The 16,663-nt window shown below is 33.0% G+C and overlaps 1 protein-coding gene across 2 annotated transcripts in view; it reads right to left on the bottom strand.

Annotated features, from left to right (window-relative positions):
* Positions 1 to 5,476, bottom strand: part of LOC108739775 — a 33,480-nt gene extending 28,004 nt beyond the window's left edge. Inside the window, exon 1 of one of the 2 annotated variants that reach the window (XM_018473826.1) lies at positions 5,344 to 5,476. In XM_018473826.1, the coding sequence (XP_018329328.1) occupies positions 5,344 to 5,431 (88 nt within the window). In that variant the 5' untranslated portion in view covers positions 5,432 to 5,476. The remainder of the gene's footprint in view (positions 1 to 5,343) is intronic. The other variant, XM_018473827.2, reaches the window with a different exon arrangement.
* Between the last annotated feature and the right edge of the window lie 11,187 nt (positions 5,477 to 16,663).

Below are 16,663 nucleotides of genomic sequence, written 5' to 3'. Positions count from 1 at the left end.
AATCATATATACGTACAGGATGTTCCAGCTAAAGCGGTTTAGTCCATAACTCTGTTATTATACTTTTAGAAAAAAAAAGTTCTTATAAAAGGGGTCTAGAATCATAGAGGTTGATCTATTTCTTCTGGACGCTACCTAATCTTGTTATTTTAAATAGAACACCCTGTATATGTTTATATTTTTATTCATTCGACTTTGTTAATAGTTCCCTACGCCTATCTCTAGTAATTTTTAAGATATTAAACTGTTTTCGAAAAAAAATATGATTACAGCTGTTTGAATGAGACCATACAGTATCTAAACCATAAAAGGTAAAAACCTGCGGTTCAGACACTTCGTTTTGACACGAATTACCGTATCTTTTTTGTTATGGGCAAAATGTGGGCGTTATTCAAAGTCGGAATTATCGAGACCTACTTTTGAAAACCTCAAAAAACGAATAACTTTTTTCTTTTAATGGAATGACCAACATTAAATGGTGCCGTTCGAAATGAAATTAAAAGCTCTTTCTACTTATATAAGGTTTTAAACATAAAATAATCGATTTTTTCTGGAAAACTGTCAAAGATAAATATTTAAAGATATTTAAAATTAAAATATTTAAGAATCAGTAGACACGGCTTTTAATTTCGTATCAAACGGTCATTTCATTCGAAAAAGTCAAAACTGCGGTTTTTAGCTTTTATGGTTTACATACTATTTGGTCTCAACCAAACAGCTGAAATCATAATTTTTTTTAGAAACAGTTGAATATCTCAGAAACTACTACAAATAGGTGCAGGGAATCATTAACAAAGTCGACTTATGAAAATGAAAACATATACAGGGCGTTCCATTTAAAATAAGAAAGTTAGGTAGCATCCAGAAAAAATGGAGCAACCTGCATGACTGAAAATATTTTCTATATGATTCTAGACCACTATTATAAGAACTTTTTTCTAAAAGTATAATAACAGAGTTCTGGACGAAACCTCCGTGAGTGGAACATCCTATATGTATGCAGTTTCTACCATCCTTAACTGAATTACATAGATACAAATTAGATAAAAAATTTTGCTTGAAAACAATGCAATGAGGTAATTACATAAAACAATTACATAAAGTAAATACAAAGATAGAATCGAATCGAAAATCTGTGTACGCCGCTTTTGAACTAAAGTACGTACAAATACATAACAGTTGTGTATTTCTATGGTAGGTTATGAGTCATCAAAAAAGTAATGTGTCATCTAATACTCTGACAGCAAGTCGACCCATAAAAGAGATGAATTTATTTTCCTGGCAAATAAGTGGGTGTTTGGTTCCCAAACGCATTAAACGAAAGGTAGTGAAGTTTGTGTGAGAAAATTATTATGAAGGTATTGATCTACCTATTACTTCTTTGGATTTGACACTTAACGTTTAAAAAAACGTAGAGTGCTTCTCTTATTAACATAATTTGCTTGAACGACATCTTTAATCTTCAGCCTATTGAAAGGACAATGTTGTTAGTGTATGTAGCACAAAACAACATGGAAAAGCTATTGAATACATCCTTGTGAAGAATTTACTATTTATCGTTAGTAAATCCTTAATAAGTTTTGTAGATTATGAAAAATTTTGAGTGGAAATTCGTGTAGATACAGAAGAATAATCATTATCATCATAAGGTCGTCAGTCCTAAGACTGGTTGAACACGCGCCTCCACTATTTCCTATCCTGAGCTAATCTTCGCATTTCCCCGAAACTAGAACAACCCACATCCTTAACTATTTGCAAACGGTACTCCTCATAACTCCTGTTTCTGCCTCTAATATGTCTCTGACTAGACCTTCATGCCTGAGCCTATTTTTTATTGACTTCTATGGAGTCCTCTGTTCTCCTATTCTTTGTAATACCTCTTAATTTCTAACCGCTATCCACGGTATTCTCATCATTCGTCTGTAACTATATTTCGAACGCTTTTAACCTTTTCTTTTCCGCCGCGCCCACCGTTCATGTTTCGCACCCGTACAGCGCTGCGCTCCAAACATACACCTTTAACAATCTTTTTCGAATTTCTAAATTCACCGTTCGCAAGCATAGAAGTGATTTTATTTTGTTGAAGGCGACTCGACCCTACGCTAATGAAGCGTAATGAAATCAAATAATAAATGATCGAAAGCATTTTAAAATAAGCATTACCTTAGGAGTCAGTTTCTACTTCATCGCGTTATTTTACGATCAATGAAAATCAAAGGCAAGATGAATGCAAGAAAGGGTTTATTAGATAAAAATATCCATGGTTAGCTATATCCTTCATACCTACAGCCTTAAGTTTTATGTAGATACGTCTATGTTCATAACATTCATGTTCCAGCAATTGGAAGAACAATATGGATTAATAAACTGACAATTAGTTTATTTCAAACTGAGCTGATTAAGCACAATAATGAAACACAACGATTTGTTTCTCCAAAACAAAACCCGGAATTATGCAACGTTATGGCATAATTGCATTATAAATAATTCAGATTTACACACATTCGGAACATCTACAAACGATTATTGTGTTTATTTCACTCACTCGTCTCGTGAAGTATATCGCATACGTGGTATCAAACTAAGCCCAAGTGTTGGCGAATTCCCAATATAATATGTGGTATCGGAAGCGTGTAGAATTAATTAATAAAGTCAAGTTAGGTACTAATAGAAAATAAGATATTACTTAAAATGTTATGAATAAAGACAGCGAATGCTCGAACAACGATTTATAGTTTTATGGTACTCTACCCATGGGGGTAGCAGGTAGCGCGTTTGGAAGTTGGTGATTGATGTTAAAGGAAGTCGTTGTTCAGATTGAAAAGAAGAAGGTTGTTCGAGGATCGCGTATGTTTTCTTGTAAATATCAGCTCTGTATATACTTGTAAATAAATAAGAAAAAAGGACACTACGATTTTGAGTAACGTTTATGCTATCAAATTAAATCCCTACAAATATATATATATATATATATGCACCAACAGATGACGTGGATAAACTACTGATCATGAAATGAGCCCTATTACAAACGAAAACAGACGTATCCACGTGAAAAAACGAGGTTTCGCCTTTGGGTTAAGGCTTTTATCGAGGTAGATTTTAAATCTAACGTAAATATATCTAAATCTAAATATATAAGTATATAAAATGCTAATATGCGTACGTAAAGACAGGGTTTTCTCTATCACCACCAACTTCTATCAACTTCCCGTTGGGGTGGTAAATACCCCTTGGTCTCCTGCTGAAAGTAAGGGAGTTTGGTCGCGGTGGGTGGAAGTGGGTGGTTGTGGGTGGCGAAAATGTGAAGAAATATATATCTGTCCTTTTCTAACTTATGAGTCCTTTCGGAAAGTTTTAAATATTTCTGAAATGATTCAAAAAATTCCAGAATGTGTGCAACTGTAACAATCGATCTAGAATGTTCTAGAAGGTTCTAAAAATGTCAGGATTGATCTAGAAAGTTCCAAATTGTGTGAAACTGTTAAAATCGATATGGAATGTTCCAGAATGTTCTATAAATATCTGGAATGATCTGGAAATTTTCAAGTGCCCGCAATTAATTATCAAGGATTTCTACAATTTTTTAGATTTTGTCCAAATATTCTAGAATATTCTAGAACCATCTACTATTATTAAGAAATTTCATAAAGGTACAGGGTGGTATCTAAGATAGAAATCTATATTATCTACGTTAAAAAGTGGATTCTTAAATATTTTATATACCATTAAACATACGATGTATTTTAACCCGAGCAGCGCCAGGTTTCGCTGTTAGTAGTTACTAAAGTTTTAAATAGGACTAAAATCGCAAAGCATAATGTGGTTCTGACTTTTTAATGTGTTAGTGGGACCAGTCAGGGTAGTGCAAACCCAAATTTGTAACTACGACAAACCTGTTCCCCGTTGTATAAAACATAAATCTGCTGTACTTTTCAGTTGATTTCTGACAACTCGTAAACTGCATTTTTCGATAGTATTTGCTATTATTATTTTCAAAGTACGTTAAATTTAAAACAATTTAAAGCTAACTACAGTTCCCTACGTTCCATTATTTTCTTGATATGACCATGACCATTTCTTTTCATCCGAAATGATAAAACATACCACAACCCAACGTCGTCATAATTCTAATTGACGAGGATGAAGGTGACCCCTTTCAAAGGAGCAGTCAGAGACAGAAAACATACCCCAGCACGGTTGTGATTAATCGAGACTCTCGAAAAATTCAAGCATTTTCAACTACTAATTTACCTATACGTTTTTATAATAATAATGGTAATAAATTGTTTAAAGATAATGATTTGTTTAATTACTCAATGATAAAGTTACTAGTCCACTACGAGAAGTATGATCCTACATTTAAAGTAATTATTATCCTTTACCCTCTAGGCGCGCCAGTTGGCACCCTGTGCTGTATTAAATTTTGTATAGTGGGGTACCACATGAAGTAAAATAAAAAATAATACATCTACATTTACATTAATGCACTTTATCCTCCTTAAAATGATTCTATGCATTTTTCTTTCGTCGAATGCCCCAGATTGTTATTAGAACTGTTTAGACTTATCACCATCATCAACACATCGGTCAAAAGATGTACATTGCTGATTTTACCATTTCGAAAGAAAAAGACCATATTTATAAAATGGTGTAACGTACAAAACGCTCTAATTAGACTTAATTATTGAAAATTTAACGCATTTTGAAAATGGTAATAACAGCTAGTACGAATTAACAGAAAACAATAACGAGCGCAGGTTTTCGATGATGCAGATTTGAGCCTACACTACCCTAACCGATCCTAAAAGCATATTTCAAAAAATAGAACTACGTTTACGATTTGAATGTCTAATTCTACCAGCCCAAAGTTTTTATTTGATGAAAACTTTTGCACCAAACAGTATGCAATAGTTTTCTAGTTACATTCTATTTCGTATTATCTCTTATTATTATCCACACTACACGAAGGCGTAAAATTGCGGCGAATCCTGTTAAAAATTACTGAAATCTGTAATTTAATCCTAAAACTACAATATCCGAGTTTAGTAACGTACTAGATAATCCTGAGTTTTTACTTCATTTTATAATGTCTATTTTCTATCGTCATTAAAATATGTATACTTACCAATAAAATTTAATTCTACGGTAATATATTTGTAAAGCAATGCTAAGGGTGTTTATATTCGCATATCAAATTTTTAGTAGAATACTTTAATAGATAGATCATGTTGATTAAAAACATGTTTCGATCCTAATACTACAGATTCGGCTCAAATAAAAACGCCAACGAGATATTTATATATTTCTGTAAGCATCTGTAATAAACGATAAAATAGCACTTACCTTTTGTCAGAAATTTTCCTTCACTTGTATCACTATTGGTATCCTCGTTTTCACCCATATTATTATCATTTACGTAGGAAAGTGACATAATTTTTAATGTGCGCACCGAAATATAGAGGCACCAACCCTTCCAGCATTATATACTGCTCCAGATTCGTGGGCTCTCCTTCCACACAATTACGTAATTAAGCTGCTCCTCGAGGTTTTTCTGTCATAGATCTAACCAAACGATTATTTTTTAAATGTGGGTGTTATTACTATTGTTTTTTATTTCATCTAATAGTAGTTACAGGCAAGTGTGTAATTCGGTCGTCTGACAATCAAGAAACTCAGATTAAAATTACTCGACCAATAGCTTACCTTGTTAAAATTAATTCGTAAATGTTAAGCAGTACAATACTGACCGAATTTTTAATGAATTTTTTTGATAATAGTGGGATATTAAAAAAAAAGTGTTGTGCATGACACATCATATCCTATACCAGAAGTGATTTATAAGTGCGTCTCAATGCATGACAAAAAACTACAGCTGCAAGTAATTTCTTAATTTTTCTAGTTCCATTACAGCAACATTTTCAAAAATTTCTTATTATAACCAAGGATTAGTATATGACATCTGTCTAAGATCGTATACTATTTTTTTAAGGTAACAATTGAAATACAGGCAATATATCGCGATCTAGTGAATATTTACTGCTACAAAAAGAAATAATCTAGTTCCATTAACTAACTCAGGGAATTGCTGATGAATTTCGACAGCTTTGCCTTCATTTTTTCGAAGATAATAACAGCATGCTTCGTATTTTGATCCTTTCGGTTATAACTGCAACAGCTGAAAGAAGTTTCTTTATGATCAAGCTGATTAAAAATTGTCTTAGAACTTCAATTAGGAATTTCAATCGAAATTGTCAATAGTCTCCAAAGAAATCTTCAAAAACTAAAATCAAGTTCAGCTGTGAACGTTTTAGTAAACGAGTTTTATACAAAAGTGTCTATTTCCTATTAGTATTTCGATTTTTCTTTTGGGCTTCGCCGCAATCGGATAGAAAGAGCTCCCCAATCAATTTTAGAACTAGTTACGCCTCAGTATTTCAACTTTCTACCTGAATTAATGACATAGCTTGCGTACATGATAGTCCGAGCGCCTCATGTGCAGTCTCGATAAATTAGTGATCTTTTGCGTGTTTCATTCTAACCAGCAGCAAATGCTGGTAGACGGGCAGTACCTCCGGACTACGTCTGGGGATAGGGTTGAAGGTCCTATTTAGCTTTCTTCTGGGAATCATGAGAATAGATTAATGGTTATTGGAAAAAGAAAAATGAGACGGTCGAAATGAAGACAGAAGTAAAATTAAAGATTATCTGTAAAATATTACTTCCCCAGCATTTGTCTAAATTACCCAAGGAAACCACAGAAAAGCTTGAACCACGGTAAGCAAACTCGGAATTGAAGCGGAATCCTCCCAATGGTCAAGCTATGGTGTAATCCAACGGGCTACGCCGCCCGAACTAAAGAAGCTCCTAAACAGCAATATCTAAATAGATGTAGCGAATCGCCATTTAGTGGGTGTTAAAATACTTCAAGCATCAGACAGGACCCGTTGAGATATTACAATTTGTTTAATCCTATCGAGACACTCAAGCGTTCTTATTAACTGATTTACCTGCCAATGACCTTCAGAGTATATCTGACTAGTATTTTGGAATATTTGAAAGGGAACATCTGGAGGCACTGTAGAGTGCACCTCGTACATAGTACCGCAATGTAGGGGGAATAAAAACTTTGCACAAAAAGTAAACCATTTAATAAGCCGTCAATAATTGAAAACACTCACCAGAGTGGCGGCCGCGTTATCTTATCGCAAGCGTCAACTGAGGGGATACGCGTACCTACTCATGATCTTCGCAGCAGCTAGTACGATGCCGCGTTACAGAATTACAGTGATCCTGGCCATCAATACCGGAACAGTTGGGGCTTTCGGTAAGGTCGCTACCCTTTTTGTTTATGTATGTCACAGGATGGTGCGATATGGGTGATTCTATTTTTTCCTTTCTTTGTTTTTCTTTCCCTTAATTTTTCCGGAGTACTGATCTGAGATCTGTAGAAGCTGCATAATAGATTCAATTGAAATACCTTAGTAGGGTTTTGAAATACTACAGTTACAGCAAATACTTATTAAATGACGATACAGTGCCTGTATTTGGATGTTATATCGACTAAGATTATCTATGAAGCGTTCATGACATCAAAGAAGGTCGAAATCGCGATCCATGACCACATATATAGTATTCGATAAATTTCTGATAAGACCTCCAAACGTTTCAGGTTACAATATCTGGAAAACGTTAACCCCAAAAACGTCTAATACGACTCCAACTTCGAAACATGTTTAAGGTTGACAAGTTTTCATTGTAAGAGACTTGAATGTATCAGTTCCAGTCTTTTCCGAAAATGACAAAATGCTAAGAGGAATCAGTTCCTCAGTTCATCGAGAAATGTTATCTACTTTAACCCAACTGTGATGGTAGTAGACACAAAGACATGAATTAATTAATTACTTTAGTTTGGTAGTTTTTGGTACAGAATTGGTTAGAAAACACACCAGTAAGTAATCATCTATCTGCATAAAAAGAAATAGCGAGAATGCATGAGATGGCAATGTAGAGGTACTAGATGGTAAAAATTAAGTGATGCTTGTTGATACTTTAGCGATACAACACAAATAGTTAACAATTTTTTTAGCGACTGCATATATTTTCTAACATATTAAATTTTCAAAAGAAATTCCGATATAATACTATTTTTCCATTACAATTAAACAGAAACTGCTTTTTGTTACTGTCACGAAGATGATTTATTATTTACAATTGAAAGACTTCATAATCAAGTGCAAAATTGGCATTTGCATTAGGAACAATAAATATTTATTTTAATTCTTGTCACTTACAGTAAAAATACAGAAATTGTTTTACGTAAAACTAACGAAAACTGCCTATTAGACAATTGTTTTTTTTTATGTTACTCTGTTCGATTTCATGGCACAAACAATTTTCTCCTTAGTCATTCCACTGGAAAGATTCCTAGATTCGCTAACAATCAAACAAGAATGACGTGAATGATGAGAGATTTACTTGTACGTGTCATTGATTTATTTCGTGTACCTTAACTAAAATGTGATTCTGCGCTTCTCCATAAGCTCCTTTAATTTGAGTATGTATTACCGAAGATGCACATTGACTTTGAGATGTTTCGATACCAACTTTTCCAAATGATACGTTATAATACAAAATAATACAGCATTCCTTTGCATACGTAATAAACATTGTTATAAATATCCCTAAAAATGGCATATAACAACAACATGTCTTTGGTCAGCAATTAAATAAAACCACCATCGTCAATTCAAACTTTTTTGTTTTCATTAGTAAACCGTAGGCAGTCCTCACAAGTTACCGATCGAACTAAAATTGATCTATAAGATAGCGAAATGGCTAAATAACTGGACTTAAAAGGTGATATATTTTAGTATTTTCTGATGGTAATGTGATTCAAAAACCAAGAAAACACTAACCATAACAAATAAAAATTTATATACAACAAGAACGAAACGAAAACACAAGTAACAAAAAGGCACAAGGAGTGAAACATACAAGCGAGGACAAAGTGACAAAAAGAACAAGACAATACAATAATAACAATAACAAAGACAACAACAAATATGAAAACAAAGTAGATGAGCAGAAACACTTACAAATGATAGCAGTAGACTCTCTCGAGATATGAAATTTTTGGACTGTTTATAGAACAGGGTTGTTAGTAATTTTGATAGAATATTCTAGAAGGGAAAGTAATGAAAGAGAGGGTAAAGTTTATAGGAATACGTAGAATTAGACAGTATAGGATACAAGAGAAAGTAATTAAGGGTAAAACCAGAAATTAGTATGAGAATGCATGCAGGTATGGTTGAAGTAGGATTTCCAGGTAAAAGTGATTGAAAGAATAACAGAGTTTAGATTGAAAGGAAACCAAAGTATGTACAAGATAAGAAATTGAAATGAATTGAAATATTCGAAATAAAGTAAATTTGAAGTAAAATAACGAAAAAGAATGCTTAAGAAATAATATATACAAAAAACATTTTTCCGCCACAATATTGCCATCTGTGGAGATTTGCTATTAATAGTCGGAACTGTCTATGTCACATTGACGTGTACAAGGCCGAGAGAAGAAATGGGAAGTTCTGTGACTTTTGGATTACTTCAGTACTATGAAACAATCGCAATAATCCTATAAATGATCCCTGAATATAAAAAAAGAAATACGTAAAAACAAAAATATATTATGTAGTTGTTTCTAGGGTGCAGTAATTCAACATGTATAAGAAGTAACACTTCAAATGTCTGAAGATGGTTGAATAAACCGAAACGTTACAAATAACATAAATTTGTTTAATTATTTGACCGCCACCCTGAAAAAAACTTTATGATTTAAAAGTAACGGTCAGGAATATAACTTAAAATTAAAATACAGCTGCTTTCGTTTTTAACAAAAATGTTTGAAATTGGAAATACTGAATTATAAAAGCGCTGCTTATTCTAAAATCTACATTTAGGGAAGGTTAATTTTCCCCCCAAGAATTGTTTCTGAATTCGCCCTAGTATCATGCTATTTAGTTAAAAGAACCCTGTTTAACATTGTTATGAATCAAGAAATAGAAAGTAACGAATATTCACAATAGCGATATATGTACTGCTCCCCTGTAGTAATTCAAAGGGAGCATAATTTTTAGAATTGCCAAATTTTTTCCTACTTTTAGTACCAATTTATACTTTTCCTGAACCTATCGATTAAACCTTTCTTTTAACCCACAGACAGTTTGGAAGTAAAGTCTAAATCAGTTTATTAAAATTGGTTTATGCTGAGTCTCAGTAACGCTGCTGTTTTGTTGGGATAAACTTTTTATAAAAACAGCTTGTTTCATCCCTGCTAAACAACAAAAAAATCACTTTTATAATACCTACTATTATCTATCTACTACTAAAAAAGGCATATGACTGAAAGTAAAACGTAGATATTGTTTCATAAGTAAAGAAGTTTTTTACTTTAAAAAATTTGATCTTCTTGTTACTTTTTACATGTTCCTATGTCTATTATTTTACGAGTAAGAACTAAATCAGTTTCGTTATCGTAGCTCGTATCGAGCCAGAAGTTCTTTTGAAAACAGAAATATGAGAGTTTAATCTACAAGAGACTTGATCCTAGAGATTGTATCTGATTTCGAGACATCCAAGTATTTTGTGAATTAGGAATACCGCCAGATATTTTCAGTATCATATTTCTTGTTCTATACATTTGAATTTTGATGTAAATTTTATACTAAAATTTTTTTTAGGCTTTTTTAATTACAAATTCCTCCAGATTTTTCAAACCAAAAAATATCTCCAGTCTTTTTATACCACTGTTTCTTCTGTGGTCTTCCTTTGTTACAAATGAACTTTGAATATTATTAGAATCCTGTAATTGTTGATCTATAGATAAAAAATCGAATTTTATCGCAATTTACCTTTCTACAGGAGCTCAGAGTGGATGAATAAATAACTAAATAACAGCGTCTTGTTGCTGGCTTGGACGTTGAATTAATTCCATGAGCGTCTAATGCTAACATTAATTTCCGTTTTATTCCATTGCCGACGCCTATGCGTCGCTCTAGGCGCCGGTCGCCGCGCTGAAACGATTCATCCGGGCTACCGAAGATAATTGTTGTTTATCGAGGCAACGTATTTTTATTGAACAATTACTTCGACATTTATTCGTTGAGCTACGAAACGATGACGCCATCGTAAAGTGCTTCCCGTGAGTGAATGGCTGGTGTTTCTTTTTTATGATGAAACGCTTTTACCGTTATCTCACAAATTTGATGGTACCTAGTTGAAGACAGACCGAAGACGTAAAGCTTGAATCTATTGATGTTTTATTTGATCTTGAAGAATTATTGCGTTATACGTTGAGTGTGGAGTACACAGAAAAGATTGCAAAGTCGGCCAAAGCTCACACAATGAATTGAAACATGTTGGAATCGACTGGCGTATTTGAACGTGCTAAGTATACAAATGTCTAGTGTTTAATAAATAAAACAGATTATTGTTAATCTGTTTTTACTTATTATGCATTTTATAATCAAAATGAAGCAGAAGCTACAACGTGGGTTCAGTTTGACGGGTCGATATTTTGGAATGAAGATATTCGCGGACAATGTTAATTCTTGGGATGTTTTTCGGGCTGAGTTGCCGTAGCCTAATTTGGTTTGAAGTTTCATCTTTTGCTGCGGAAAACATTTTTAGTGGCGAGGTCAACATTTTCTTGTAGAAAGTTCAGCAACGAGTGCGCCAATGTTACTTTTCCTTTTTGTTTTTATGGATGAGGGGAAATCCTCAAAAGACACCCACCAGTCGTTACGACCAGGTAGTGTAGGCTTCCCGAGGGAGAAGAAGTCCTCTGCCTCAGGCCGTTCTAAGACCTTTTCAACCACTGCCAATATTAAGATTTTTTGTTTTATTTTTTGTTTTCGTGAAAGAGGGGAAATTTTCAAAAGACACCCAGCCGTGCGTACGACCAGGTAGTGTCAGATTCCCGAGTATGGTGGTGTCGGATCCACCGACTAAAATCCCTCTACCTCAGGCCGTTCTAGGCCCGCTTAAGGTCCTTTTCAGCCGCATATGTCTGTGCATGTTATGTGATTGTGCTTTTATTATCATGTGTGTTCATAGCTATATATGTATAGAGTGAAATAGGTATTTTTCTATAAGTTTTTCAAGTTTAATATCTACTGTTGCTAACTTCAGACAGTATTGATTAAATTTCTTCATACAGACCAAGACAGAACTCTGTTGATGATGCACACGCAATCTTAAAATAATAATAACAATATGTTGTACTAATTGTTTTCAATTTTTTTGAATTTCTTTTAAATTTTTTTGTTGCATTTTAAATTATTATTAAGTAATTATTGAAATAAACAATTTTTTTTTTGATGATAATATTGTAGCTACATTATTTTGTAGCCCATTAATATCAGGTGACTGTTATGAAAATTGAGGAGGGTGTGGTTGTAGTGGAATAACAAAAGGGTTGGAAACTATTAGGGTATTCTGACTTTCTACAAAGTCATAGAAATTTCGCAGCTAAATTAAGCAAAAAATTTATATGAATAAAGTATCGTTTAATTAATCTCGACGTCATAAGTTATCGATTACGTCAAAATAAAAGGAGAACAAAATGACGGACTTTGACCGCTGCTTATTGAAATCAAAATATTAATAAAACCGATCGAAACAGATCGGAGAATAAAGGTATAAATTTAAAAGACGGTTTCGAAAACGCATACCTGCCATTTACAGTTATATACATAGATACGTATGTAATAATTAAAAAAATCGAAAGAAAAAATTGAACATTTCCTCCCCAAAATAAATGTTATATTGGAAAAATACGGAAGAATTTTATACATTTTATGCAAGTAAACCACCTGTCTGATAACAAAATAGCATTGTAGGGAAAAATATGATGCAATAATTTTTTATATCACCCTAAATTTGGTTGGTACATGGATTTCACATTATGCATTTCTTTTAAATATTTCATCGTGTCTCATGTAGGTGGCGTACAAGCCAGAAGCAATATATTTACACTGACATAAGAACATTACTACAACTTTAGTCACTCACCTATCAGTATTCCTTTTATAATATTTAAAATCCTTTTTATCACCTTACCTAAATATTTCTATTAAATGTGCTTTTAGAAGAAACAATTGTTAACATCATGTAAAGGTAGGTGAAACATGATTAACAGCTAAGTCAATGTTTTCGTAATGTATGAATGCAGAAAGGTCCGCCTATCACGCATGTAAAGGCTCACGAGATTTTGAATTAACTGTACACACATGCATAGCTACTTTTATCCTTCCATTTTCTTCAATAGGGACTTCATCTGAACGACAACTTGAAACTAAAATACGTTGTTCTTCAGTTTTATTTCACAGAAAAAGGAGGTCTTATAGTTTTAAGTTTCAACCGTCTATTATTCCTTAGGCACGTTTTCAAGTTATGGTTTCACAATTAGCAAACGATTTAATGGATCTCGATGTAGATATACTTACAACAGCAAGGAATTATTTTCAAGTACATCCTTGATGATGGTCTTAATTAACTTCCTCCAGAAAAATATTAGTAATATTTTAGAAAATACAATTGTAACAAATATTAGTAACATTTTACAGTTAATTTTAAGGTTTCGTTTTCCACGCAATATTTATAGAGATCACATTAGTAAATGGCACCCATGCGAAGTCAGGCCGAGTCGCTAATTCCATATAAAAGGTAGTTTTGGAATATAGCATTGTGTGCACTAATGTAAAAAATTCATTTGATTTAGTCACTGTGGTATTATAGGAGAAAACTGGAAAAGGCTCTTTTAATTGAAAATTGTTTTCATTTGTTTTAAAAATTCAGATTTCTTGCAGTTGCATTTTTTTGTTTTAATAATGTCTTAATGGAACTCAAAATCATACGTACCTACACAAGGCAAATAGTAGCAATATACTGTTCGTTTCAAAATGTTAGAGATATGCCCCTTCCTTTTGTTAGGATGCGCCGTAGCATAATTCCAAATTCAGTCATATTTGTCTACGGAGCTCATTTCTCCACCGATCATCGAGCGAGAACTAGACAAAAGTGTACAGTACCATTTGCAAAATTATTTAAACTGCCTCGTTAAAATTTAAGAATATGCTTTATTTAAAAGCATATTTAGCCAAAAATAATAACAAGTGAATTAACTTAACATTCTACACACCTATAAAACTTTTGCTTTGTTTTCTATTGTAAATTTATATAGATTTTTGTTTTAAGAAATTGCTAAACATTTTCGTCTACTACTGTACAGTTCTAGCCGATCTCCTAAGACCGCCCATCGAGAGCTCTGCTCGTTCAAGCTTGTTCCAACTACTTCTGTCTTGTTCACGCTTAGTGTGTATTCTTTCTATCTTCGCGCAGATTTCTTCAAGGTCACAAATTGAAATGGACTGTACGTTAGTGTTGTGTTGTCACAGTAGCCGTGCAACTTCTGTCTTGCTAGTTCGCTCGAGATCACAGATATAATCAAATTTGTCAAAAGAGATATTGAAATAGTTTTTTTTTTGAATTGTGAATTGTATCCTAAATATCACTGAATGATGCTACAGTTATTATTATTTTGTTCAAGAGGGAACTTTCTAATTAAAGGAAAATTTTAGTCTGTAATGCATGTCATCCTACAATGCCTCAAAATGTAACGACTAAAATTTAAAACAAAAGCGTGCAACTTTTCTGATTGTTTAAAAAATGCAGTCTCTACCTTCTGTTACTTATTAAGTTTAGTAATGTTAAAATCCTGACTTTTACACCCAGTTACAGCAATAGTTTCTTGATCATCTATTGCAATTTTATAATAACCTGTTTAAAATTACTGGATCTTCCGTTGATTGATGAAGCAACTATAAGAAAAAAAAAATAATAAAGACTTGTGTGACGTGTTCTATTGACGAAATTTAAAGAAGTTAGCGTTATAGCTGCCATTCGCATCTTACGTCATTGTAAGGAACGTGATTAGGACGCTAAGCTATTGCTTGTGGAAACTAAGCCCAAACACCTATAGACAATGAGAAACACCATCTTACCTTGTATTGATAATTTACTACATTCAATAAGATTGATTCATATGAAGTTTACTAGTTTTAAAAACACTCTACACTTGGTGCATTAGTAAATTAATTTCTGAATTAATTTTACGCACTGCAGATAACTTCAGATTCGATTTCCGACAACAGCGGCAATTAACTTTACCTCATTCATCTGAGATTATCTGTAGTGAGTAAAGTTAATTCAAAAATTATTTCACTAATACATTGAATTTAACCCTACAAAGAGTGTCTCACACCTAATCACATCCAGTGAATAAACAGCAATTACTGTAAAAGTGCAGGTGTCAGGTTGTGATGCTTGCCGTTAAGTATCAATTTCAGTTACAAAAATGTTCGATCAACATCCATAGAGGTCATATACGTAGGTATATGTTTAGTCTATAGTTTCCACTAGTCCTAAACCCAAAGACTGGAATGTGCAGGTACCAATTGTAATCGAGTACTGCTTGGATATGAAAGTTTCAAATATCAAATGATCGTTACACCCGTCAGATTATTTTTCACTTTGGCCGAGTAGTGCAAATTATTTCAAGAACCAGATGACAGGTTGTTTTTCATTCGAATTCGTTCAACACTATATAAAACGTCGATAGACCGAAATAGGGATTACAGAGTACATAAAAGCAGATGAACTTGCAATTAATGTAATTGTACATCTCATCATTAATAGGCAACTATAATGTTTATAGAGTATCCCTCATACACAGTGATTGACTGTTTATTGAAAACCGTTAAGCACTCATATTGAAACCTGCACTGAATCCCACAATTGCTTTTAATCCTTTGATAAATAGAGGATCTAGGTAATACGTGTACAAACCATGCAGGTAGCTTACCAGATAACAATTTAACGTTATCGCCTGTTGCTTTTGAATCGTTAATAAAGATCATTAATTTTTTAATCAGTATGAATATTAAATGGAGAAGTTGTAGAATTATGTAAATGCAGCTGTACCAAATAAGCAGAGTTCTAGTTTCTTAACCTAGATTTTTCTTATCCCTAACCTCAATAATGAAATAAAAATAATATTGGTACTTATTTGTTCGCCGAGAGTAAGTTCCGACAAAATATCTGATACTTAAAAATATATTCTTCTATTTGATTCCGTTTACGTATCTTTAAGTGTAGTTGTTTACACCAAGGATTCAGTTATGTAGACAAATATCCTTAATTAATAGATTGATAACAATTTATGAATTCCCAAGTATTTTACAGCAAATACGTTTTGAAATTATCTTGTCAACGATCTTATAAATATTTAGTTGCATTTTTGTCTTTTATTAATATTGTTATCATAGAAATTTATTTTATTAACACCAATCTTGATAACTACGGGGGTGCTTGGTTGTATAAAAGTTTTACTAAAAATCTTAGCCTTGTGAGGATATTTACCTCCTTAATTCCGCATGCAAGACGACTTGTTTATAGTAATTGTGTCACTGGATTTATTCATCAAATTAATTCCATGAGGTTGCACTTAAATACATGATTCGGAATGTTTGCCACTAAGGTGGAAGCCAATTCAGTTTAGTACTTAATAATTCTCACCAGGGCAAGTAATATAATCCAAAAAGTTTGA

Source organism: Agrilus planipennis, unplaced genomic scaffold (assembly GCF_000699045.2).
Source record: "Agrilus planipennis isolate EAB-ADULT unplaced genomic scaffold, Apla_2.0 scaffold233, whole genome shotgun sequence".
In the NCBI taxonomy this organism is placed as follows: Eukaryota; Metazoa; Arthropoda; class Insecta; order Coleoptera; family Buprestidae; genus Agrilus; species Agrilus planipennis.
The sequence above is the reverse complement of the archived record's forward strand: the minus strand, read 5'-3'. Positions and strand labels throughout refer to the sequence as shown.